This window comes from Notothenia rossii (assembly GCF_949606895.1).
Source record: "Notothenia rossii genome assembly, chromosome: 11".
In the NCBI taxonomy this organism is placed as follows: Eukaryota; Metazoa; Chordata; class Actinopteri; order Perciformes; family Nototheniidae; genus Notothenia; species Notothenia rossii.
In genome coordinates this window covers 6296924-6317023 of record NC_136910.1, presented here as the reverse complement: position 1 = coordinate 6317023, position 20100 = coordinate 6296924, and the positions used below count along the sequence as shown (strand labels likewise).

At 42.3% G+C, this 20100-nt stretch overlaps 4 protein-coding genes across 6 annotated transcripts; 1 reads left to right on the top strand and 3 right to left on the bottom strand.

Annotated features, from left to right (window-relative positions):
* Positions 1 to 247: 247 nt before the first annotated feature.
* On the top strand, positions 248 to 6693 carry mlst8 (MTOR associated protein, LST8 homolog). Of its 2 annotated transcripts, none has more exons than XM_079657035.1 (9): positions 248 to 372; positions 1484 to 1636; positions 2815 to 2866; positions 2957 to 3119; positions 3202 to 3277; positions 3391 to 3543; positions 4485 to 4609; positions 4708 to 4871; positions 5994 to 6693. In XM_079657035.1, exons 2-9 carry the CDS (start codon positions 1508 to 1510, stop codon positions 6110 to 6112), a joined length of 981 nt encoding a protein of 326 aa, XP_079513161.1. In that variant the 5' UTR covers positions 248 to 372; positions 1484 to 1507; the 3' UTR covers positions 6113 to 6693. The 2 variants fall into 2 exon arrangements, with proteins under 2 accessions (XP_079513161.1, XP_079513162.1); XM_079657036.1 differs by having other exon boundaries at positions 304 to 372; positions 1481 to 1636.
* bricd5 (BRICHOS domain containing 5) lies at positions 6102 to 12928 on the bottom strand. Its single transcript, XM_079657038.1, has 6 exons — positions 12403 to 12928; positions 11553 to 11690; positions 11328 to 11477; positions 11115 to 11222; positions 9258 to 9411; positions 6102 to 7148 (listed from the first exon to the last, which is right to left on the bottom strand). The coding sequence occupies exons 1-6, from the start codon at positions 12454 to 12456 to the stop codon at positions 7054 to 7056; spliced, it is 699 nt and encodes a 232-aa protein (XP_079513164.1). The 5' UTR covers positions 12457 to 12928; the 3' UTR covers positions 6102 to 7053.
* Positions 12929 to 13034: 106 nt separating this feature from the next.
* pgp (phosphoglycolate phosphatase) lies at positions 13035 to 15468 on the bottom strand. Its single transcript, XM_079657037.1, has 2 exons — positions 14524 to 15468; positions 13035 to 13879 (listed from the first exon to the last, which is right to left on the bottom strand). The coding sequence occupies exons 1-2, from the start codon at positions 15122 to 15124 to the stop codon at positions 13554 to 13556; spliced, it is 927 nt and encodes a 308-aa protein (XP_079513163.1). The 5' UTR covers positions 15125 to 15468; the 3' UTR covers positions 13035 to 13553.
* Positions 15469 to 15885: 417 nt separating this feature from the next.
* Positions 15886 to 19623, bottom strand: zdhhc4 (zDHHC palmitoyltransferase 4). 2 transcript variants are annotated; one of them, XM_079657034.1, is made up of 7 exons: positions 19450 to 19623; positions 19057 to 19191; positions 18856 to 18929; positions 18248 to 18426; positions 17596 to 17721; positions 17252 to 17496; positions 15886 to 16500 (listed from the first exon to the last, which is right to left on the bottom strand). In XM_079657034.1, the coding sequence occupies exons 2-7, from the start codon at positions 19177 to 19179 to the stop codon at positions 16201 to 16203; spliced, it is 1047 nt and encodes a 348-aa protein (XP_079513160.1). In that variant the 5' UTR covers positions 19180 to 19191; positions 19450 to 19623; the 3' UTR covers positions 15886 to 16200. The 2 variants fall into 2 exon arrangements, with proteins under 2 accessions (XP_079513160.1, XP_079513159.1); XM_079657033.1 differs by having other exon boundaries at positions 19437 to 19620.
* Between the last annotated feature and the right edge of the window lie 477 nt (positions 19624 to 20100).

Below are 20100 nucleotides of genomic sequence, written 5' to 3'. Positions count from 1 at the left end.
TGATTGTAGTACACACTTTTTACATGCTGTTATTTTTGTTAACTACATTTAATCAACTGGATATTTTAGTATTGGTACTGGAATTCATTCACCAAAATCTTAGTATGTAATTTACAAAGGCCTTCACAAACTATTCTAAGTGGTTGGATGAGTCTTTGTTAAATAATTGATCATTTAAAAGCCACAGGTATTCATTACTCGACTGTGGTCCATTTATCCTGCTATGACACAACACGCCACAAGATGGCAGCAAAGCGACGGTTATCAAAGCGGAACGTTTGAATCACCAGTGTGTGTTCCTACGTTCCTACCGGACAGATTAAGGGTCGGGGACATTCCTATTTTTCACGTCAACACCAACAACAACTGAAGGTAATAAAAAAACTTGTACATTTTATTCTGTAAGGTAGTATAAATGATCACAAATAATATCACACAGTGAAATAAGTCACAATGTTTTAGCTGTTGAAATATAGTTACCTAACTGCCTTCATTCCACTGACCCTTAACAGCTAGCAATGCTAACGTTAGCATGCATGTCGCAAGTTACATGTATTATTCCCACAGTATTGCACTAAATTAAACTACCTTTCTGTTTAAAGTTGACATTAAAGAGACAGAAGTCTGCAGCAGCTGACTGTATCTCCACGCTCTGTTTGCATTTCACATATTAATTTATATTTCAGTAAAGTATTGTATTACTTGTTTTTATGTCTTAAGTATATTGCATGGTGCACAATTGGAGTCTCGGTCTGAAGGTGTTAATTGCCAAACTACGATTTACCATCTAAACAGTTTTATTCCTGTACAGTATTACATTTTAAATTCTGTTTGGAGCTCATCTTATTCTATTAATACATGTTTATCGTTTACTTCTCCTGCAGCTATTTTATTTCCACTTGGTTTCTTTTAGCACAATTTTATGTATTTTATATATATTTATAATTCATTGTTGGAGGAGCCTGGGACTTTCATTGCCATGACTACTGTTAGAAAAATCTCACTCGTCACCGGCTTGAGCTCCAACATCAGGATCCATGTATTTATTATCTTTGTAAGAACGGAAGTAGTCATCACATACAGAGCATCAACTAGTTCCTGAACAGTGTCCTTCACATGCTGATATCCAAGAGAGGGAGTTCCACAGTCCCAAGATGGAGGAATAGAAAGCAGTATTCAATGTTTACTTCAGATTAGCTCCACGTCAGAAATGATCATGCTTGTCATATGTCTCTCTCCATAGAGGCTGAATCATCATGTTAATCACATAGCTATCATATGCCTCAAACAGTCCTGATGCTCTTCTAGGTAATCACACATCCTGTCATGCACACAGTTGGGATACCTTTGTTATCATGTGATGTGGACTCTGATATTGGAAGAGGACATTCAATATTTTCCCAACAACTACACTGTAGCTGCTGACTGTGCATATGACAATATCACCTTTGAACCCTTGAATCTTACCTCCCTCTGTGAGCAGTGACAGCCAGCAGCAGCAGCAGAGATGAATGTGAACGCGGGCACGGTGGGCAGCGACCCGGTCATTCTGGCCACGGCTGGATACGACCACACCATCCGCTTCTGGCAGGCGCACAGCGGCATCTGCACCAGGACCGTCCAGCACCAGGACTCTGTATCCTTACCGTGACTTAGAGCAACAGTGTGCTTTTACTGTGACATGAGGGTGATTGTGTACAGAATGCATATTACACAAACACATGTGGGTCATTCCATAACAAGTTTTATTATCTCGAATCGTATAGATCTACTGCAAATATTTGTAATTGTAATGTTTGTGTATTCTTGCCTTTATCGCTGGATTGGGTTTTAAGACAAGTCAAGGCAAGGCAAGTTTATTTATATAGCACCTTTCAACACAAGGCAATTCAAAGTGCTTTTGTACTAAACACCCAATAATGACATAGTGGATAATGGAGGAATGTGACATCATCATTTTGATATGATGACGTCACTCAGGATTGACTACAAAATCACCCTCTTCACTCATCAGTGCATATATGGAAATGCTCCCTCCTACATCAAGGAATTGCTCACCCCACAAACCTCCATGAGGACCCTATGTTCAGTAAAGGCAAACCTCCTCATCTCACCAAGGACAAAACTGAAGAACATGGGAGACCGAGCCTTCTGCCCTCCCAAACCAGCTGAGGACACCACAGACTGTAGATGCTTTCAAAAAAGGCCTAAAAACGCATCTTTTTAGGATAGCCTTTAACTAGATTTTTAAATCCCCCACATTATGCCATGCCGGCATGAATGCCACAGCTTTTATTATGTTGTTTTAATTGTTTTTTATTGTTTTTGTTTCACCCTTTTTAATTTTGTAGCACTGAGTTTTGTTTACGTAAATGAAAAGTGCGCTTATAAATCAAATATATTATTATATATAGAGTATACTTAATACAATCTATATGGACAAATCAATGCTGTCAATAAAGCATTTGTCTATTGTCTTTCCAGAATTTGACTGTAGTACATTACATGTCATGTCACATGTCAGACACTTTTATCCAAGGCAACTTACATACTCAACACTGTGGACAATCCCCACAGGAGCATTTTGGGGTGAAGTGTCTCAGGGACACAACGACATGCTGCCTGCAGTGGGACTCGAACTTGCTACCCCCTGATTTGAAGTCCAGCACACTAACCACTGAGCCACAGCCTCCCTCATAGTAACTCTCTGATTCTATTGTATAAAGACAGACTTGCTCAAGTTGGCTAACCAGATCAAGAGCTGTAAAATATTACAGAAATTAAAAATCAACTTTTCTTAACGATTGCTCCCAGCAAGTGAATTACCTTGAGCTGACGCCTGACAAGAGTATGATTGCTGCAGCAGGTTGGTCCAAATGTTTCCCAAACTCTCTTTTGCATTATATAATTAAATGAATATCTCCTTTAATAAGTAAACTCCACTCTGTGTTAATAGGTTATCAGCACATCCGCATGTTCGACCTGAACTCCAACAACCCAAACCCTGTGATAAGCTACGACGGCGTGAGCAAGAATATCTCATCTGTGGGTTTCCATGAGGACGGACGCTGGATGTACACGGGAGGAGAGGACTGCATGGCTCGCATATGGGACCTTAGGTATTGTAGAGGAAGCTCATTGTGCTAAAGGAAATTCACTTTGTTAAAAAACCCTTACTTGAATCCCTTATGCTCCCTCCAGGTCAAGAAATCTGCAGTGTCAGAGGATATTCCAGGTCAACGCTCCAATCAACTGTGTGTGCCTGCATCCCAACCAGGTGAGACTTAAACGACAGTCTAGGATATGCATTTGTTTCTATATTATTGTAAGACAGTTAACAGTTTATGCTGAAAAGACTTGCATTAAACCATGAGTTGTTACATTTCTCAGGCAGAGCTGATTGTTGGCGATCAGAGTGGAGTGATTCATATCTGGGATCTGAAGACGGACCACAACGAGCAGCTGATTCCTGAGCCAGAGGTCGCCATTAACTCCGTTCACATCGACCCGGATGCCAGTTACATGGCAGCGATCAACAGCTCGGTCAGTACTCAAGCAGTCTGCAAATGGCGCTGTGTTTTGATACATTGGCATGTTATAATGATAGGCCACCTCCAGTCCATCGCCCCTAGTTCTGAAAAGCAGACGGGAGTCCCGGCACAGAAGCCATTGAAAGAAAAAAAAGTCAATATCAGTATGAAATGTTTGCTATATTTGCTACATGTTTTCAGCACCTTACCTTGCTGTCAATCAAGCCTTTATATCCACCTACGCTGTCTTCAAAGAAAATAGAAAATATTCAAAATATAGCACTTCATTCTATTATTCTCATTTGTTTTGGTGGCTAAAGCATGTTTTGCAGGGTTCTTACGGATCATTTAAAAACCTGGAAAAGTCAAAATGCAAATTCCAGGCCCTGGAAAACTTATGGAAAACAATATTTTCCCCAAAGTTTTGGAAAACAATATTTTCCCTAAAGTTATGGAAAACAATATTTTTCCCAAAGTTTTGGAAAAGTCATGGAAATTTAACTAAAGTTGCATCAAATATAATTTATATTTTATTTAATCGCCGAAATAGTAATACTATAACGATAATAAATACTGTATCGTATATTAATGAAACTTAAAATGGCATTTAACTGACGAGGCATTTCGCTGGTGAGAGATTTTTACAATCACGCCCTCTAGTTGACAGTGGCTTTAGTCTGTAGGAGCTAGTAAGCCTACTATTTGATTTGTTTTAGATAGGCACAACATGTTTCATATGCAGACCTTATTTTCCAGCTTACCATGTTCAAATAAAAACGTTCCAGTGGTACCGCTGAGAGAGTCATGTTTTTGGTCATGGAAAACGAGGTAAAGGTCCTGGAGAGAAGTCATTGAAAATCATTAATGAAAAAGTGTATGAACCCTGCTTTTGCTTTTGCCCCCTTGAAGTTCCTCGAGGTTACTGCATATTAAAGCTCTTCTTTTCTCTAACAGGGAAACTGCTATGTGTGGAACCTGTCTGGAGGGGCAGGAGACGAGGTGACCCAGCTCATCCCCAAGACCAAGATCCCGGCACACAAACGCTACGCCCTGCGCTGCAAGTTCAGCCCTGACTCCACGTGAGTGCCCTCCTCCTTACTTTACACACTGAACGTCTTTCTCTGACTGTCCCTGCTGATCAAACACATATGTGTGTGTTTCTTTGAATCCCCTCCAGTCTGTTAGCCACCTGCTCCGCGGACCAGACCTGTAAGATCTGGAGGACGTCTAACTTCTCTCTGATGACGGAGCTGAGCATCAAGAGCAACAACCCCGGGGAGACGTCCCGAGGCTGGATGTGGGACTGCACCTTCTCCGGAGACTCCCAGTATATCCTCACTGGTCAGTACCTTTTTATATATATTAATCAGGAGAAGTAAAAAAAACTTGAGTAATGCCACTTTTGAAAGAACCATAGCCTTCTGAAAATCCAATCAGGACACTCCCGTAGTCCTAGGGCCATTTGCACTTTGATGACATCCCACACGTCTCCTCATTTCTATTCTCCCCTTGTCTTGCCACATTTGATCCAACACATCTTTAAACACTGTTTATATATATGTGTAATTATATATTACCTTCAATAGTGTTTTTATTTGTCAGTCAGTTTATAGATTTGTTATCTTCACGGTAGGGATGTCCCGATCACCTTTTTTTGCTCCCGATCCGATTCCGATCATTTGATTTTGACAATTTGCCGATACCGAATTTTTCCCGATCCGATCTTTATGCAATGCATTAAGAGAAAAAAAAGCATTCGAGTTGTCCCTTAAGGTTATTTTTTTATTTAAATTGGATATTCTATCCAACATGGATATAGCTTCTTTCTTTCACAGCAGCATTGGATCAGTTCAGTTGTGCAGCATTGGATCAAAACAAAATAAAGCTTATCAGTACTCGTTAGCTTACTGCTACAATTAGACACTGCGCCCACTCTGTTGCCAGATTTGAGAGAAATAAGCAACCAGGTCTATGAAAACAAGCCCCAAAGAAGCAACACATACATGATGTTGTGTCATTTGAAACCAAAACTAAGGCCTCAGGATGACTTTAAGACTTGAACATGGACATTTTTGTTTTGTAACATTGAATTAAAAAAAAAATAAAAAAAAAAATAAAATCCGATCCCCGATTTTTTTGTCCCGATTCCGATCTTTTGAAAATCACGTGATCGGCTCCGATCCCCGGGACATCTCTACTTCACGGTCATCTGTATAATGTTCTTACTCTCTCATGCTGCTTTATTTCTATTTCTATTTTGAGATGTTTAATTTGTTATTACGTGTAAAGCCTTGTTTTGTTTTATGCTTCTACAAAAACAACAAAAATCACAGATTGGGATTAATAAACTATGAATTAATTTGATCTTTATTTGATTAAAGCACAGAGGAAGTGATTTTTAAAGTGATAATATAAAAATGTCTACGAATGGAGTTTCCATCTTGTTCCTGTTTGCATCCACAGCCTCTTCTGACAACCTGGCTCGTCTGTGGAGCGTAGAGACCGGGGAGATCAAGAGGGAGTACAGCGGACACCAGAAGTCTGTCACGTGTCTGGCTTTTAATGACAGTGTGCTGGGCTGATGATGAAGAGGAGGAGGAGGAGGAGGAGCTAGCACAATAGGGAAGAATAACAGAAAAAGCAATGGACTCAATCTGGGGATAATTACTAAATGTTCCCAGAGATGATCACCTTGAGAAAAAATGGAGGCTTGTGTTTGAACATTACGATGAATCTCAGCTGTGTTCCCAGTTCTCCACACTGCTCTTTCTTGCCAAATGCCCGTAAGTCTTTTAAAAAGTCCATTCATAGAGTCCAAATCCATCAAGCGCACCGCGTACAGGAGCACTTCTGTACCGTGTAGCAAATGGTAAGTCTGATTAAATATGTATGTATGTTAGCATTAATCAGCGCCACTCTATGTTTTTAAATGGTGCACCATATTTATGTTATAAAAAGGACCACATTTTACAGCAACTTGGAATAGATAGATATGTGAATTCCTTTGATACTCTTAACTCAAAGACCACTTGTACCATTCTTAATGTGGATAGGGAGATATCAAATGTTTAGGAAGTGATTCTGCAGTAAAGGCGTTGTTCAAAGTTGTTCAAAGTCTTATTTCTTTAGTCAAATAAAGACAGAATTGGCTGCAATTACACAACAGTCTTTTATTGAACAGGTGAAAACACTCTGGAACGGTTACGCATAATTATACTGCAGCAGTGGATTACAGGGAATACAATCGGAGGCAAAAAAAGGGGGATCTTTCTTCTGTAATCTCCAAAGTGTCCCAGCAGAGACGGTATCACTCATGAAGAGAGTGACGACGGGGCTTTGGCGATAACCTGAGCGCCTGTCTCCATCTTCTCTCTGTCGGAAAGGCTCTGAAGGGTTGGGCTGCGTCACTGGGTTTCTAGCGTCTGCATGGCACAGAGGAAACAGTCAAAGCTAGCTTTTGTTCTGTATTCTTTTTTTCTTTCTTGTAGAAGGAGCTAAAAAGACAACTTTGTTTCCCTGACCTTCACTCTGGCAGGTAGTAGAAGCACACAGACACGCAGATGTTGCTGGGGAAGCAGATGTCGATGCAGAAGTAGACCAGCCTCTGATTCCCCGGGCCTAAAACCAGACAGAGACATTGGTGACTACAGAAGATACGGGTCATCATTAAGGAGGCAACGTAGCATTACTGTTGAATATTAGAACATGTAAAGCAGGGGGGGTCAAACTCAAATACACAGTGGGCCAAAATAAAAAAAATGGCTGCTAGTCGAGGTCCGGACTGGTTCAATGTTTATTGCAGAACTAATTGAAATGAACTTATTGCACATATTAAACCTGGAACTAACAAAGCTTAAATTATTGCCTATAAAAAACAACATGAAACATTAAATAATCAGTTGCATTCATTTCTTATGGTTCTATCTGCAGCTTCATTTCTTATGATTACATTTTTCCACAGGCCAACAACAGCTTCAACAAAACTTTCCCTCAAAGAACAAACCAAACATGCCCTGTTGTCTCAAGAAAGAAAGTGCAGAAGGAAACATCCATTGAACTCAGTGTGCTGCTCTGTGATGCTAGCTCAGATACTTGGCATCTCATCTTGGGTGCAAGGTCATCAATGTTTGGGCTCAGGCTCTGAGCTGAGGAGACCCTCAGGATGGAGTGAAGGTGTGCGTGCAATATACCGGCGGGCCAGATCTAATAGTAATTGAAAATTATCCTGCGGGCCGAAATTAAATCCACCACGGGCCTGATTTGGCCCCCGGTGTAAAGGATCCAAAAGCCAGCCCTAAAAATTCCTAAATGAAGATTATTAACCTCTTAAACTGCAGAAATGACCCAAATTGTAATGCAGAAAACACATGCATTGACTAATGATCTGTCACAACTTAAAGGCATGAATAAAAAAAAAGGGGTTTTTCATCTGGGTAAAGCACAATGTATTCTCCGGGTTTTTAGCCATAACAAATAAAAACAAATTAAACAATATCTACATCTGATAATTATACCAATAATAATAATAATACAATAAAAATAGATTAAAAGCATTTTTTTTTTTTTTACAAATGTAGAGACCACTTATTGTTTAAAAGCAGCCTGAATAATAGTTGTGCTTCTGTTAGCAGAACATATGTTGGTTGAGTGAAGATTTGTCAGCCTATCACTGACTGCCACAGTGGAAAGGTCACTGGATGTCTCAGATTAGGTTTCAGGAGGTCTCTATGGAGCTGCCAGCTGGTGCTTTTTAAAAGCTCCCTTCATGCTGCTTCTGTGGTTCTGACAAACACATCCAGAACCTCTGCTGACCATTCCTTTTTTGTGATGTTTAACTCTTGAGCCTTACTTTAAAGGGGCCTTATTGTTGGAGTTGTCCCTTTTCTGTAGTGTGTTAAATAGGTTTTTGTGCATGTAAATGGTCTGCAAAGGCTAAAATCCCTGTGTTCCAGAGGGGGTTTCTCTCCCCCCCCCCCCCTCCCTCCGACTCATTTGGTTACTTCTGTAACATAGTGTCATCACTCTGTAACACTCACGCTTCTATTGGCTAGTGCTCCAACAAATTTTTAAGTGATAGGCTAAGGGGCGGGACATCTCTAAGCGGTTGAGCAATCACAACAGAGCCGGCCAGCTAACCAATCAGAGCAGACTGTGCTCTGGTTTCAGACAGAGGGTGAAAAGAGGTGCTGCATACTTGCCAACCCTCCCGATTTTCGCGGAAGACTCCCGATTTCATTGCCCTCTCCCGGTTCCCTCCCGGGGTCATATTTCTCCCGATTTCTGACAAAATTAGATTTACTCAGGACTGTTTCCACTCGGACTTTAATACAGCTACACCATTGTTTGGTTTCCATGGTAGCGCGTCTCTTTAGTAGCGCGCGCAACTGAAAGTCTGAGAGGGTGAGGCAGACAGTCACAGAAAGCTGAACAAGAATCGACAACTCTACCCTCTGCTCACTCCTTTCCTGTATAATACAGGTCCAGCCCACACATATGCTCCATCAAGGATGGTGCTCCAGGCCGCAAGACAGTGCACTTACAACTACAATAAGCATGGTAATGTTTAGTGTCAATGTTCATGCCACCAAAGGCCACCCAGTGCTATGGTGTGGCTCCCAGATACTTTATAACCAGGCTGGTGATTCAAGAGTGTTTACACTTTTTTATTTAACCATTTGAGTTTTATGTCAAAGCAATCGACTCTAGATAACGTGTTGCCGTCCTCACCGTCGACCCTCCTGGTCCAGTGGACGGAGCTGTGCTGACACAGAGTTTGCAGAGGCTCCTCCAGCGTGGACACGTCCACCGGACTGCCTGCCAACACCCCCAGGAACTCCCTCTGCCTCTGGGTCTCATTCCTGGACAGCTGGATCTGACCCTGCTGAGGAGAAATCACAACATCTCAACAGAAGACCCAAGAGTTTCTGTCTGGAGCTGCAGGCTCATTTAATAAGGGGGAGAAATAATATTCAGCTCACAATGACAAAGTAAGAATGAATAAATAAGCGAAGAAGAAAAAACAAACTTGAAACTGGAGTTGCTATTACCCTGATATCTGCGCTGATGAGGTCAACACGCACATTTGCGCTCTAATTAGTCACAAAGGCAGTGTGTAATTGCAACACTTACAGCTTCGATAAGCTCTGATAGCGAACCACTTAATGCGCTCTTATGCTCGAGTGGGTCACGTAACCACCAGCTCTCCTCTGCTGAAGAAGACCTTTGTGCTAATAGAGACAGAGAGCGTTTACTCTCCATCCATAAGGGCCCCCTCCCATCATAGATTGAATGACAGCAGTGAGGAGCTGTATGAGATACGTGACACCATGAGAGGGGATCAGAAAAGACGCTCTGAGACTCAACTAAAGATGGAAATTATGCTATTGTGCAAAAAGAGGATGAACTCGGTCATCTTGGATTACCTGCAAGGTCAAACCGTTTTTGACTTGTGGAAAGAAAACCTCAAACACATTTCAAGGTGTTGATATTTAACTATACTGTCTATTTGCTAATGTAGATTTCTCTTAAACAAATATAAAAATAAGCATAATTTACATAAAGATAACATTTCATGACATTTGTAACACAAAGAATGATTGTGTGAATGTAAGAAATAATCTTTCTCAATTTGTTTTTTTTGTTCCAGAAATCTCCACTTCAGTAACACTTACATTACAACTAACGTTCACTTCCATTTCTAGCCATACAAACTGAATTCAAACGAGTACCTTGTATGTCTACATTTTAAACCTTAAAACGTGGCAAAAATAGATTTGTTCTAAAGCTGATGTTGTATTTTCTGATTTATGTGTTGTTTTTTAATAAGTATCTAACATTGACTTTAATGTTTAAACAAAATCAAGTATGCAAATGAGCACATACTTAATAAGAAATGGCCTCATATGCAGCCGATATTTACGTTTTGTAAATATATTTTAAGTGCTCTTTTGGTAAAGCTTCATGGTGGCATCTATAAGTACAAATATTTCCCTACTTTCCTGCATCGCTCCCTTTAATCCAGAGCCAAATACCTATTAGAGAACCAGGTATTTGCCACAGAGCAGACGCACTCAGGCCGCTCCCTCACCAACCATGCATCACTCTATTTGAATCCAACAGAAGAGGTCTTAAAAGCTAAAAAGCCCTCACACAGAGCTGCCATTGTGCCCTCTCCACGGCTCAGGCTATCTGCTGGAGCCGCCTGTAAGGAGATCCCGAGCAGCCTGCAGGGATCAGATGTGCCTGCAGGGATCAGATGTGCCGAGGAATTCAGCCGTGGAGGTGAGAGAGGGAGACTATACGGCTGTTCATATGCAACCTTAAAGCTTCAGAGCGGCACGGAGCTATGAAACCCAGCAGGTCCTGGCTCAGATAAAACTGTGAGTCACTGACAGAAAGGCCAGTTCACACATTAGTGAGGCGGCGACTTCACAGACGGCAGGGCTAAAAGGGCAACACTTCCTTTTCTTCGTGTGCCCAGGTGCATGTTTCATCCCAAGTTGTGTGGTTTCATGTGTCCTGAAGGCACTGAAGGACAAACCCTATTGTTTCAAATCAGCGTTCAGCTCTCACATGTAGAAATACCTTGTGTGTAGACTCCTGGAGGAGGGAGTGCACGTTTTTATAGTCAGAGTCCTCCATCTTTCGCAGGAAGCAGCTCTCCTGGTCCATGGGTTTGTAACATATCAAACCCTAAAACACAATGGCAAGACATCTTCCCATTAGTCAGAAAACTCAGGCGCGCTTTCTATCAAAAACTACCATTCAAACCAACACAATCTCATGCACATCCCCTACGTGTTTGATATCAAAGAGCACAGTGGACGTCTGATTTGTAGGTGAGGTGATGGAAAAGGTCACCAGGTCATTTTGCAAGTCAACGACGGCCGATTGGTTGATCAGAAGTCCGGTCTGATCTGGAGCTGTGATCCGGACCAACTGTAAAGACTTACACACACTGATTAATGAAAGACAATAAGGTCTGGAAAAAGATGCCAGAGGGTGCATTGATGGTCATGTTACCTCTGCAGGAGGCTGCGACAGCCCCAGGTGCCCCGTCAGAGCGAGGGCGATGATGACCAGGAGCAGGGACGCTGACAGGCTTACCCAGAAGGCCTTGTGTGGGAAGTGGGACTGAGGGGACGCAGCAGAGCCCCCATCCTGGTTTACGCACACGAGGAGAAGCTATTTACACAGTACTTCAAATCTCATTATTGGATGTAAACAAACTGCAGCAGGGTGGGAACACTGCTGCTGTTGAGATTTGTATTAAAGGGACAGTTCACTCAAATCTCTTACCTAAAATGTTATTCGTCAAACTAGATTGTTTTGTTGCTTAGTTGGAAATAAAGGCTGCACAGGTCTGCCTTCTCTCCAGTATAATAGCTCTTGATGGCACTTGGCTTTCGATGCTTAAGGCGTTAGAAGAAATCTTTCTAAAAATCATGACCAGGATTTTCAAGAAGATCCTAAAACCATATTGGACTTATTTCGACGTTCACTGCACAACACATACCAAAGAGACAGAACGACACGAGAAGGTATTCTTTGAGTTAACGTGGTTTCTGGAATATTTCTTTGGAGTTTTTCTGCACAACAGTGTCACCTGCATTATATTTGAGAGAAAGCAGACATCACACTTAACTTACTCTCACAAAATAGTCTAGATATATAAATGTATACATGGCACAACAGCAGGTAGGAGAACTAAATGAACTGTCTGTAAAGCTATGTCTCATCCTGTCATGTATCTTTTACCTGTGGCAAAATTACTTAAATGTGTAGGTACGCAGAATCCAAACATGTCTCGCCATCACCATCTTTCCACGGTCGGCGGCGGCGGTTGCTTTTGAAATGAAAGTATATTCCTTACCGTGCACTCTGCCTCTTCCAAACGGTTTTCCGAATGTTTCCAACACCTCAACATCCTGAGTCCCTTGACGGCTCACTCACTGGGTCAGCTCCCTTCTCTCAGCTACCGGCATGCAGCTGTGGTCATGACTGAGACTCAGTACGCCTGGCCAGCTTCTCTTTGTCCCTGCAGACCTCCCCCTTCTTCCTCCCCCTTCAGTCACACTCCCAAATCCCACTTCACACAAAACTCTGAACCTGCCAAACTCACATTTGGAGTCTTGTCTTCCTGCTATTTCCTCCCTTTTTATATCTAATATGACTTAATATGCCTCTCTAACATTATCCTGTCTCCCCCTCACTCAAACACACACTTACAGGAGAGGAGTTGGCCGCCCTCCCCGGCTCAGACAATGGACAAAGGGGTGAGGCAGGTGCAGGTTGAAATCCTCTCTCATCAGGTGAGAGGCGATATCGCTGCTGCATCCAGACGACGACAGGCCAAGGTGACTCTAAGCACGGGAGGGTTTTTCTGTGTTCACTTTGAGGTGGAAAGCCAGCACAGCGAGCAGACGTTTATTTAGTCAATATAATTTCAGCTTTATTAGGGATTTGAGCAGCTATTCAGGGACAAGTTAGAGAGCACGAGAAGTCAAAAGGAAGACCGGGTTCACTTTAAAACATGAATGAACCACTGTGACTCACTCCCATTAATGTATCTGCTTCTGCTGAGGTGTGAAAATAAAGGTTATAATACACAGAGAGTTCAAGTCAGACACGTAGACTCGGTGCTTGTTATTTATATACGTTAAAACAGCTGTAAACCTGAACAAAACATGTTACAACACATTCTAGTATGTGCTCATCACATGTTACAACACATTCTAGTATGTGCTCATCCTCCTCGAGTTTGACTTGTAGTTGCTAAAGAGGATCTTGCATCACAGACAGTCTTTAAAGTTCACTCTCTCTTCCCCTTTCCCCCAGGAACGGAAGATATACACAACACTGTGAATTTTTGTTCTTATGTTATAAGCAATCATTAATACAATGTTAAATTGGCAGGCATTTCCAAAATAGATAAATTATGTATATCTTAATAAACTTTGTATCATATATATCTTAAGGAAACAGATTCCCTTCTGGTGAGTAATGGAGTCTTTCAGTCCAGGTTCATCCCTGCAGAGCGGGCAGCAGGTCAGCGATGCTCTCCACGTAATAATCCGGCACCATCCCTTGCCTCTCCGCACAGCCGCTCTTCTGGTGGGCCTCGGCGTCCGCCACCGTGCTGACCCCCGTGAGGGTGAGGAGGGTCTTCAGGCCGCAGTTGGAGCCCAGCATGATGTCCGTGTCGAGGCGGTCGCCCACCATCAGGCAGCGGCCGGGGTCCACTCCAAACTGGGAGGCCACGCAGTCGAACATGTACCGGTTGGGCTTGCCCACCGTCTGGGCCTGGCGCTGGGCGGCGGTCTCCACGGCCTGCAGGAGGCAGCCGGTACCTGAGAGGAAGTGGAGTAGTGAGGACACTCAATCTAGCAAGTTAGATGAAAAGGGGCCCTACTATGCACTTTGGGATGTTCCCCTATATGGGTTTAGTGCATGTAAGAGTTTCTCTCCCACACACTCCCCCTCGCTTTAAATTATAATGATCCCTCATAGCATTTTGGATGGGTGGAGCTTAGAAATCCAGACAGGTGAGATGCACGTGAGTTTAAGACATGTCTTTCCAGGAAGTAGACCTAATACTTATTACCTGACACATGTTATACAGTTAAAGTCTGACTTTGTATTGAGCATGTTATGCACAATTTAGTGCATGCTTTTTGTTGTTGTTATAGCCTCAGGTCTGGCCTAAAATGTAAGCTTTGTGTGCAGAAGATCCACTGACTATTGTTAATGTGTGCTGCACTGATTTAACCTGACTTAACCCCCTATAATATGTGTTTGTATCCAGTACCTAGTGCTAGTACTATCAGATTTGTTTCATGACCTGCTGGCACACAATTGAGGCCTTATATGTGTGTGTGTGTGTGTGTGTGTGTGTGTGTGTGTGTGTGTGTGTGTGTGTGTGTGTGTGTGTGTGTGTGTGTGTGTGTGTGCGTGTGCGTGTGCGTGTGCGTGTGTGTGTGTGTGCAGTCCCTACCTGGCACGGCCTTGCCTCCCTCCAGGGGCAGCCTGGTGTCCCTGTTGGTCCCCACAAACAGACACCCAGGCTGCTGGATCAGGTACTGCAGGGCTCTGTTCAGCTTCGTGTAGCTGAAGTGCTCATCGAACCCGACCACCACCGCCTTCACCTCGGGGTTCAGGTCCACGTTGGCCCAGTCCATCTGCTTCCCAGATATATGGTCCTCTCCCACCCCGGTCTGCTGAATCCCCACCGCCTGCAGCTCGTCTCTCATCGCGTTACTTCCGATCAGGTACACCTTTTTACCCTCCAGTTTGCACTCATTCTTCAGGTACATAGCTGAACAGTACGCCGTCCCGAACACCTCCTCTTCGGTCGCATTAAACCCCATTGTGGTCATTTTCTCCACGTACATCTTCCTGGTCTTGGTGCTGTTGTTGGTGACGAAGAACACCTTCTTGCCGCTTTCCTTAAGCAGGTTTATGACCTGAGAGGCTCCCGGGATGGCCTGGTCCCCCCGCCAGATGACCCCGTCGCAGTCAAACAGGACACTGTCCACCGAGTCCAGTACCGGCTTCACCAGAGCTCCAGTTAACCGGGTACATTTTGACCCAGACATAGGGTAAACAACAAGAGACGTGATTTCAGGTTCAAATATGAATAACTGTCTGACCGTTAAATAGCCTTTACGTGTTGTCAGGTTAAAACAAATACAATAACTGTTTAACCGTTATATAGCCGTTACAACACTTCGTGTTCCCTACCGTGCAACGTCACGGGTTGTCGCTAATGTCAGCACTTGTAGTTACGTCCAGTTTTGTGTTAATGGTAGTTTTGTTGTTTAAATAAGTTTGTTGAGATACGTCGCTGACAAAATCCTGACCTTCCACTTCGGTGTAAAAGTGTTGAAGCAATTCTGAGGTTACTTCCGCACCGGCTTAAAGGGAAAGGAACAAATACAGTTCCCTTCCGGTTAAGCTCATTTACTGTTTAAAACATGCATATGTTTTTCTTTAAAATAAACAAGAACAAATCTTTAATACATTATAGCATAATCACGTCGTATTCTAAGCTTTGATTATAGGCTACAAGGCATTACAAAAAGAAGCCAGGTCCAGAACAACACCCAAACAACTGCACTTCCGGTCAAGCTAATGCCCTGTCCACTGTGTCTTTTCAAAAATAATAACACAATTAATGAAATATGTTCCATAATAACTGCGTATTCAAAACTACAAAAGTGCTTCAACAAAAAAGCCAAGGACACTGTCCCTTCTTTGCATCAAACTACAGCTCCCATTAGTCTTTAGGAAAAGTGTTCAAATCCCACTTGGATGCAAAATATATAAAGTTCACAATAAGTACACAACATTAAAAACCTGAGTCGTAATGCCTTTAACAAATATTGAACAATTACAATGGCAGGACATATGCTCCAGCTTTACTCAATGGCAGAACAAGAATGAACAAATATGTTCTAAATTGGCAGTCAAAACATCTAATTACTTTTGTGTTTGCTGTAAATGTTGCCAGAGCTTATTAATACAATACATTGTGTGGGAGGTAGACACCAGAGCTCGTAAATAAATTGCTACCGTAAACTTTATTATTTCAGTCAGCAGTAGTTCTTAGGCACAGTGACCCCAGGGGGTGTACAAAAAAATGCAGCATAACAACACAGACAAGTAATTTCTTTTAGTTGTCTTTTTTGTGAACTGGACGTGGAGGGAAGAAGATCTCTCCCAGGTTTCGGAGTATTCCTCTGCTGTAGTAGTTTCTTTTAGAGTGGTCTGGTGCCGGGCTGCAGAGATGGTCAGCGGTTGCAGTCGGTTGGCAGTGCTGACACACGTAACCTCGACTTTTGTACCACTCGTTGGAGGTCTGGTTCACGAGAGCCAGGTAGGAATGGAAAAGAGCATAACCCGCAAGGAGGAAGAAGACAAAGACCAGAAATCCCAACATGAAGACGATTCGGGGGAAGGTCAGGAACAGATGCTGCAGAAAGAGAGATGTGTATTTTGTAAAATGTGTAACTTTTTTGATTATAATTTATTTAAAAAAAAATCTTTAATACTTTTGTATGTATGCTTTAGGTAACATTAAGCTGTCTTTGGCTCTTTTCTGCTGTAACAATGTACATTTCGCCTCTGTGGGACTAATAAAGGTATTCTGATTCTGACAGGTGTGGGGAAAACTTCTGAAGCAATAGGAGTCAGGACTCAGAGAGACACGATGGAGAGCTGGAGCTTTGATGGCAAACACTGACGGTTTATTTGGAGCTTCGGCCGGAGAATTCACAAGACATGTCACGGGCCACGGTCTGACCACACGGTTGAGATGCCATAATCAACTCTGAAGGACCCTCCTGTAGCTCCAGGTTTAACTAGTTCAGAGTGTAATAATCAACATTCTTCAACAGATAGACTAAACAGCTGAGGACACTGAATCACATTTCTTGTCGCTTATGGCTCGGGGTCATCTACACCCCGAGAAGGATGTGTTCCAGGTGTCCCACAACAATAACTATCTCTGACAGACAGTTGCCCGGTCATAAAATGGTAACAACAACTTGCTAGGGCAGCCCCTCCTTATGGGAGATAACGGCTGCTCAAGGTTGGTCAGCTGCGTCAGAGGGCGAAAGGTAAACATGTAGGGCAAAATTATTCCCTGACAAAAGGTATTACGTGTCTTGAGGTTAAAGGAAGGTAGCCGCGACATGCACTATGTCAGCAGTATGGAGTCTCACCTGCACAACAAACAGAGGCCCTGCTGACTGCTGCTGGCCTTCCTCGTCTATATAACTGGACCTCAGGAGCCCTGACCTCAGGACGGCGTGAAGCAGCATGTCTCCTGTTAGAACGGCCACATCGCCCGCCGCGGCGCACACGCTGAAGAGGTAAAGCAGGAAGTAGCGTGTGTTCTGAGCACCGATGCAGTTGTTCACCCAGACGCAGTGGTGGTCAAAGCGTTGAACACACCTGTTGCAGACCCCTGAAACGCAGACAGTGAGTATGATTCTGTATTCTAAGCTTTGCAAATATAATGCATTACAATGTTAACTATGCTGCCTGTTCATATTTCTGTTCTCACTGCAGTGTTTGGAGCGAGCCGGTTTGACGAGCTCGCAGGTTTCACAGGAGACGCCCGGGTGAAACAGCCTCCTGTCATACGGATAGATGTGCAGCTGGCCGGCAATTTTCTTCTTCGTCACTGTGCCTGCCAAGGTTGAGAGGAGAGAAAAAATTTAACTGCCAAATAAAAGGCAAAAAATCGAGTCATATCAAATAATAATTACCAATTAATACCTAATGTCCTGCACACCCTCAATCCACATGGCTGTATAACCAGTAGTAATATGGACTAATATTGCTTTTTTTTTAGACTAAATGATGGTTGTAGGGAAATGAGCAGCAAATGTAACAGGAGTACGTACACATGCAAACAACACAACATTTCTCATATGAAAACACAGATGCTTTAGGTTGGTGCCAAGAACAAAACAGACACCAGAGTGGAAAGGGCACGTTAGCCGGATCCGTTATTCCCAAGACTTGGACTCACATGAGGCCTGTTTTAGTGCACAATGATTGATGCCATGTAGACCACAAACGTATTGCTTATACGAGTTCTTAATATATCACACCTCAACACACCAGGGTTAACCTCCCTCGTCTGTCTCATATCATATTTCCTAATATTGCAGCAGATAACAAATGACTTTGAAAGCTAGTATAATATGAACCTGGATCTCTCCTGATGCAGAGGTAGAAGCAGAGACTCTTGATAACCAGCAGGATATAAGGCACGGACAGGCTGATCAGACTGGTGTCCATATCCCTGCAGAAGCCAAACACCTCGTAGGTGAACTCTGCAAACACAGCGGCCTCTATCAGGATGTGCAGGTAGATGAACATGTTGTTCCTGCAAATAGAAGCAAATGACAAAGATTGAAGGCAGATATGCAGGAGTATAACTGGAACTGTTGTCTATGATGTTACAGAGGTATATAGGATTAAATAAAAAGCCTTTATTCATTCCACATTTGGGGCATGTACTATTCTACACAGAGCAACTCAAGAGTCAAAGGATGAAAGGAAAATTAGTGTTTAATACAAATGAAACTACATAATAAAAAAGGAAAATCACAAAAAATAAAAGCTATATATACAATAAACACCTTTTGATTTATTCAGAGATGATCCAAACTGGATAAACATTGAGAAAATAAAATGTATCTATACTTTTCATAGACACATTGTGTGTAGTATTGTACAGGGAAATACAAAAAGTGATATAAAGTTAAATAAAAAAGATATCTATATAAAAAAACGAAGGAATTGAACTACAAACCTTTGATGAAACAGCCTGTGTAAGGTCCTCTGTGAAAACTTCTGGAGCCATCTTGGTGTGATCGGTGCAAACACCTGTGCAGAGAATATTTGTCAGCTTTAATTGCAGTGAATATCATGTTTTAATATTGTTATAAATTAGTCAAACAGTGCCACACAGTGTCAGTTTATGGGAATACAGTCAACCTGCATCTTCTCTTACCTTTCCTACAAAGTTGAAGAGGATACTAAATGGAGTTTGCTGCTGGCCTGAGTATTTGCAAATTAACACTATACATGTCAGCACCACCGTGACGTAGATAGCGAACAGGGTGAGGAAATCCATCTCACCTGGGGGCTTCAGAGAGACGATACAACAGGTGTTAATGGTGCAAAGTCAACACGAACAGGGAGCAAACTCACCAAAAAGTTGTGTTACTATTCAGTGTATCTGCTTGTGTAAACACGACTTTAAACAAAATGATGTACCACTCCTAAAAATACCCACATGGACAAGTTGACGTTAGCATGCTAACCTAAATCAGTACCTAACGTTAGCATAGATATTCCCACTTTCTTCACCTCTTAAAGTCCTTTACTTACCTTCTTCCTTCACCTTTTAGTCTTGGTCACCCATAGCTGTCTGTAAGTGTTTTATCTCACGATAACATAGCTTAGTTTGTTCGCGCTATGGACACTAGCATCCCCTTTGGTGCTCTGTAAACAATGATACTTCCTTAGCATCGATGTAGCTACATTCAAAGCTAACGTTTGATGGGCTAGCTGGGTTTACCTACTGCAGGAGGAGGGGGAGTATCTACTGTAACTCCATTTCGATATGTAAAGTTTGTCTAAATATTAAAGGGCAGTGGTGGAATTTAACTAACTACACTTACTCAAGTAAAAAATGAGGGTACTTGTACTTTCCTTGAGTGATTATTTAAAACGTTAAATCTTAAACTCCCACAACCCATCAGAGACTGCACCGACCTCACCACCTTCAAAAAACTCACAAAAACTCACCTCTTCAATCTGGCTTTTAATGTGTGATTGTTTTTGTATTATTTGACTTTAACTTTAACTATATATTTATTTGTTGTTCCTTTCTTCTCTTTTCTTTCTTTCTTCACTATTATCTGTAAAGCGTCTTTGAGCACCTGTAAAAGCGCTAACAAATTAAATCTATTATTATTATTATTATTATTATTAAATGTGCCGTTCTGCATAATGAGTAATTTTGCTACTATGCTACTTTTTTACCTCTACT

Coding starts and splice junctions, on each gene's coding strand:
- mlst8 (XM_079657035.1), top strand. CDS start 1,508: ATGAATGTGAACGCGGGCACGGTGGGCAGCGACCCGGTCATTCTGGCC. Junction 1,637..2,814: donor CCGTCCAGCACCAGGACTCT/GTATCCTTACCG, acceptor GATTGCTCCCAG/CAAGTGAATTACCTTGAGCT. Junction 4,872..5,993: donor CTCCCAGTATATCCTCACTG/GTCAGTACCTTT, acceptor TTGCATCCACAG/CCTCTTCTGACAACCTGGCT.
- bricd5 (XM_079657038.1), bottom strand. CDS start 12,456: ATGTTGAGGTGTTGGAAACATTCGGAAAACCGTTTGGAAGAGGCAGAG. Junction 11,691..12,402: donor TGGAAGAGGCAGAGTGCACG/GTAAGGAATATA, acceptor TGCGTAAACCAG/GATGGGGGCTCTGCTGCGTC. Junction 9,412..11,114: donor TCCAGGAGTCTACACACAAG/GTATTTCTACAT, acceptor ATTTCTCCTCAG/CAGGGTCAGATCCAGCTGTC.
- pgp (XM_079657037.1), bottom strand. CDS start 15,124: ATGTCTGGGTCAAAATGTACCCGGTTAACTGGAGCTCTGGTGAAGCCG. Junction 13,880..14,523: donor GGGAGGCAAGGCCGTGCCAG/GTAGGGACTGCA, acceptor ACTTCCTCTCAG/GTACCGGCTGCCTCCTGCAG.
- zdhhc4 (XM_079657034.1), bottom strand. CDS start 19,179: ATGGATTTCCTCACCCTGTTCGCTATCTACGTCACGGTGGTGCTGACA. Junction 17,722..18,247: donor CTGCATCAGGAGAGATCCAG/GTTCATATTATA, acceptor CAACCTTGGCAG/GCACAGTGACGAAGAAGAAA. Junction 17,497..17,595: donor GGCTCGCTCCAAACACTGCA/GTGAGAACAGAA, acceptor TCTGCGTTTCAG/GGGTCTGCAACAGGTGTGTT.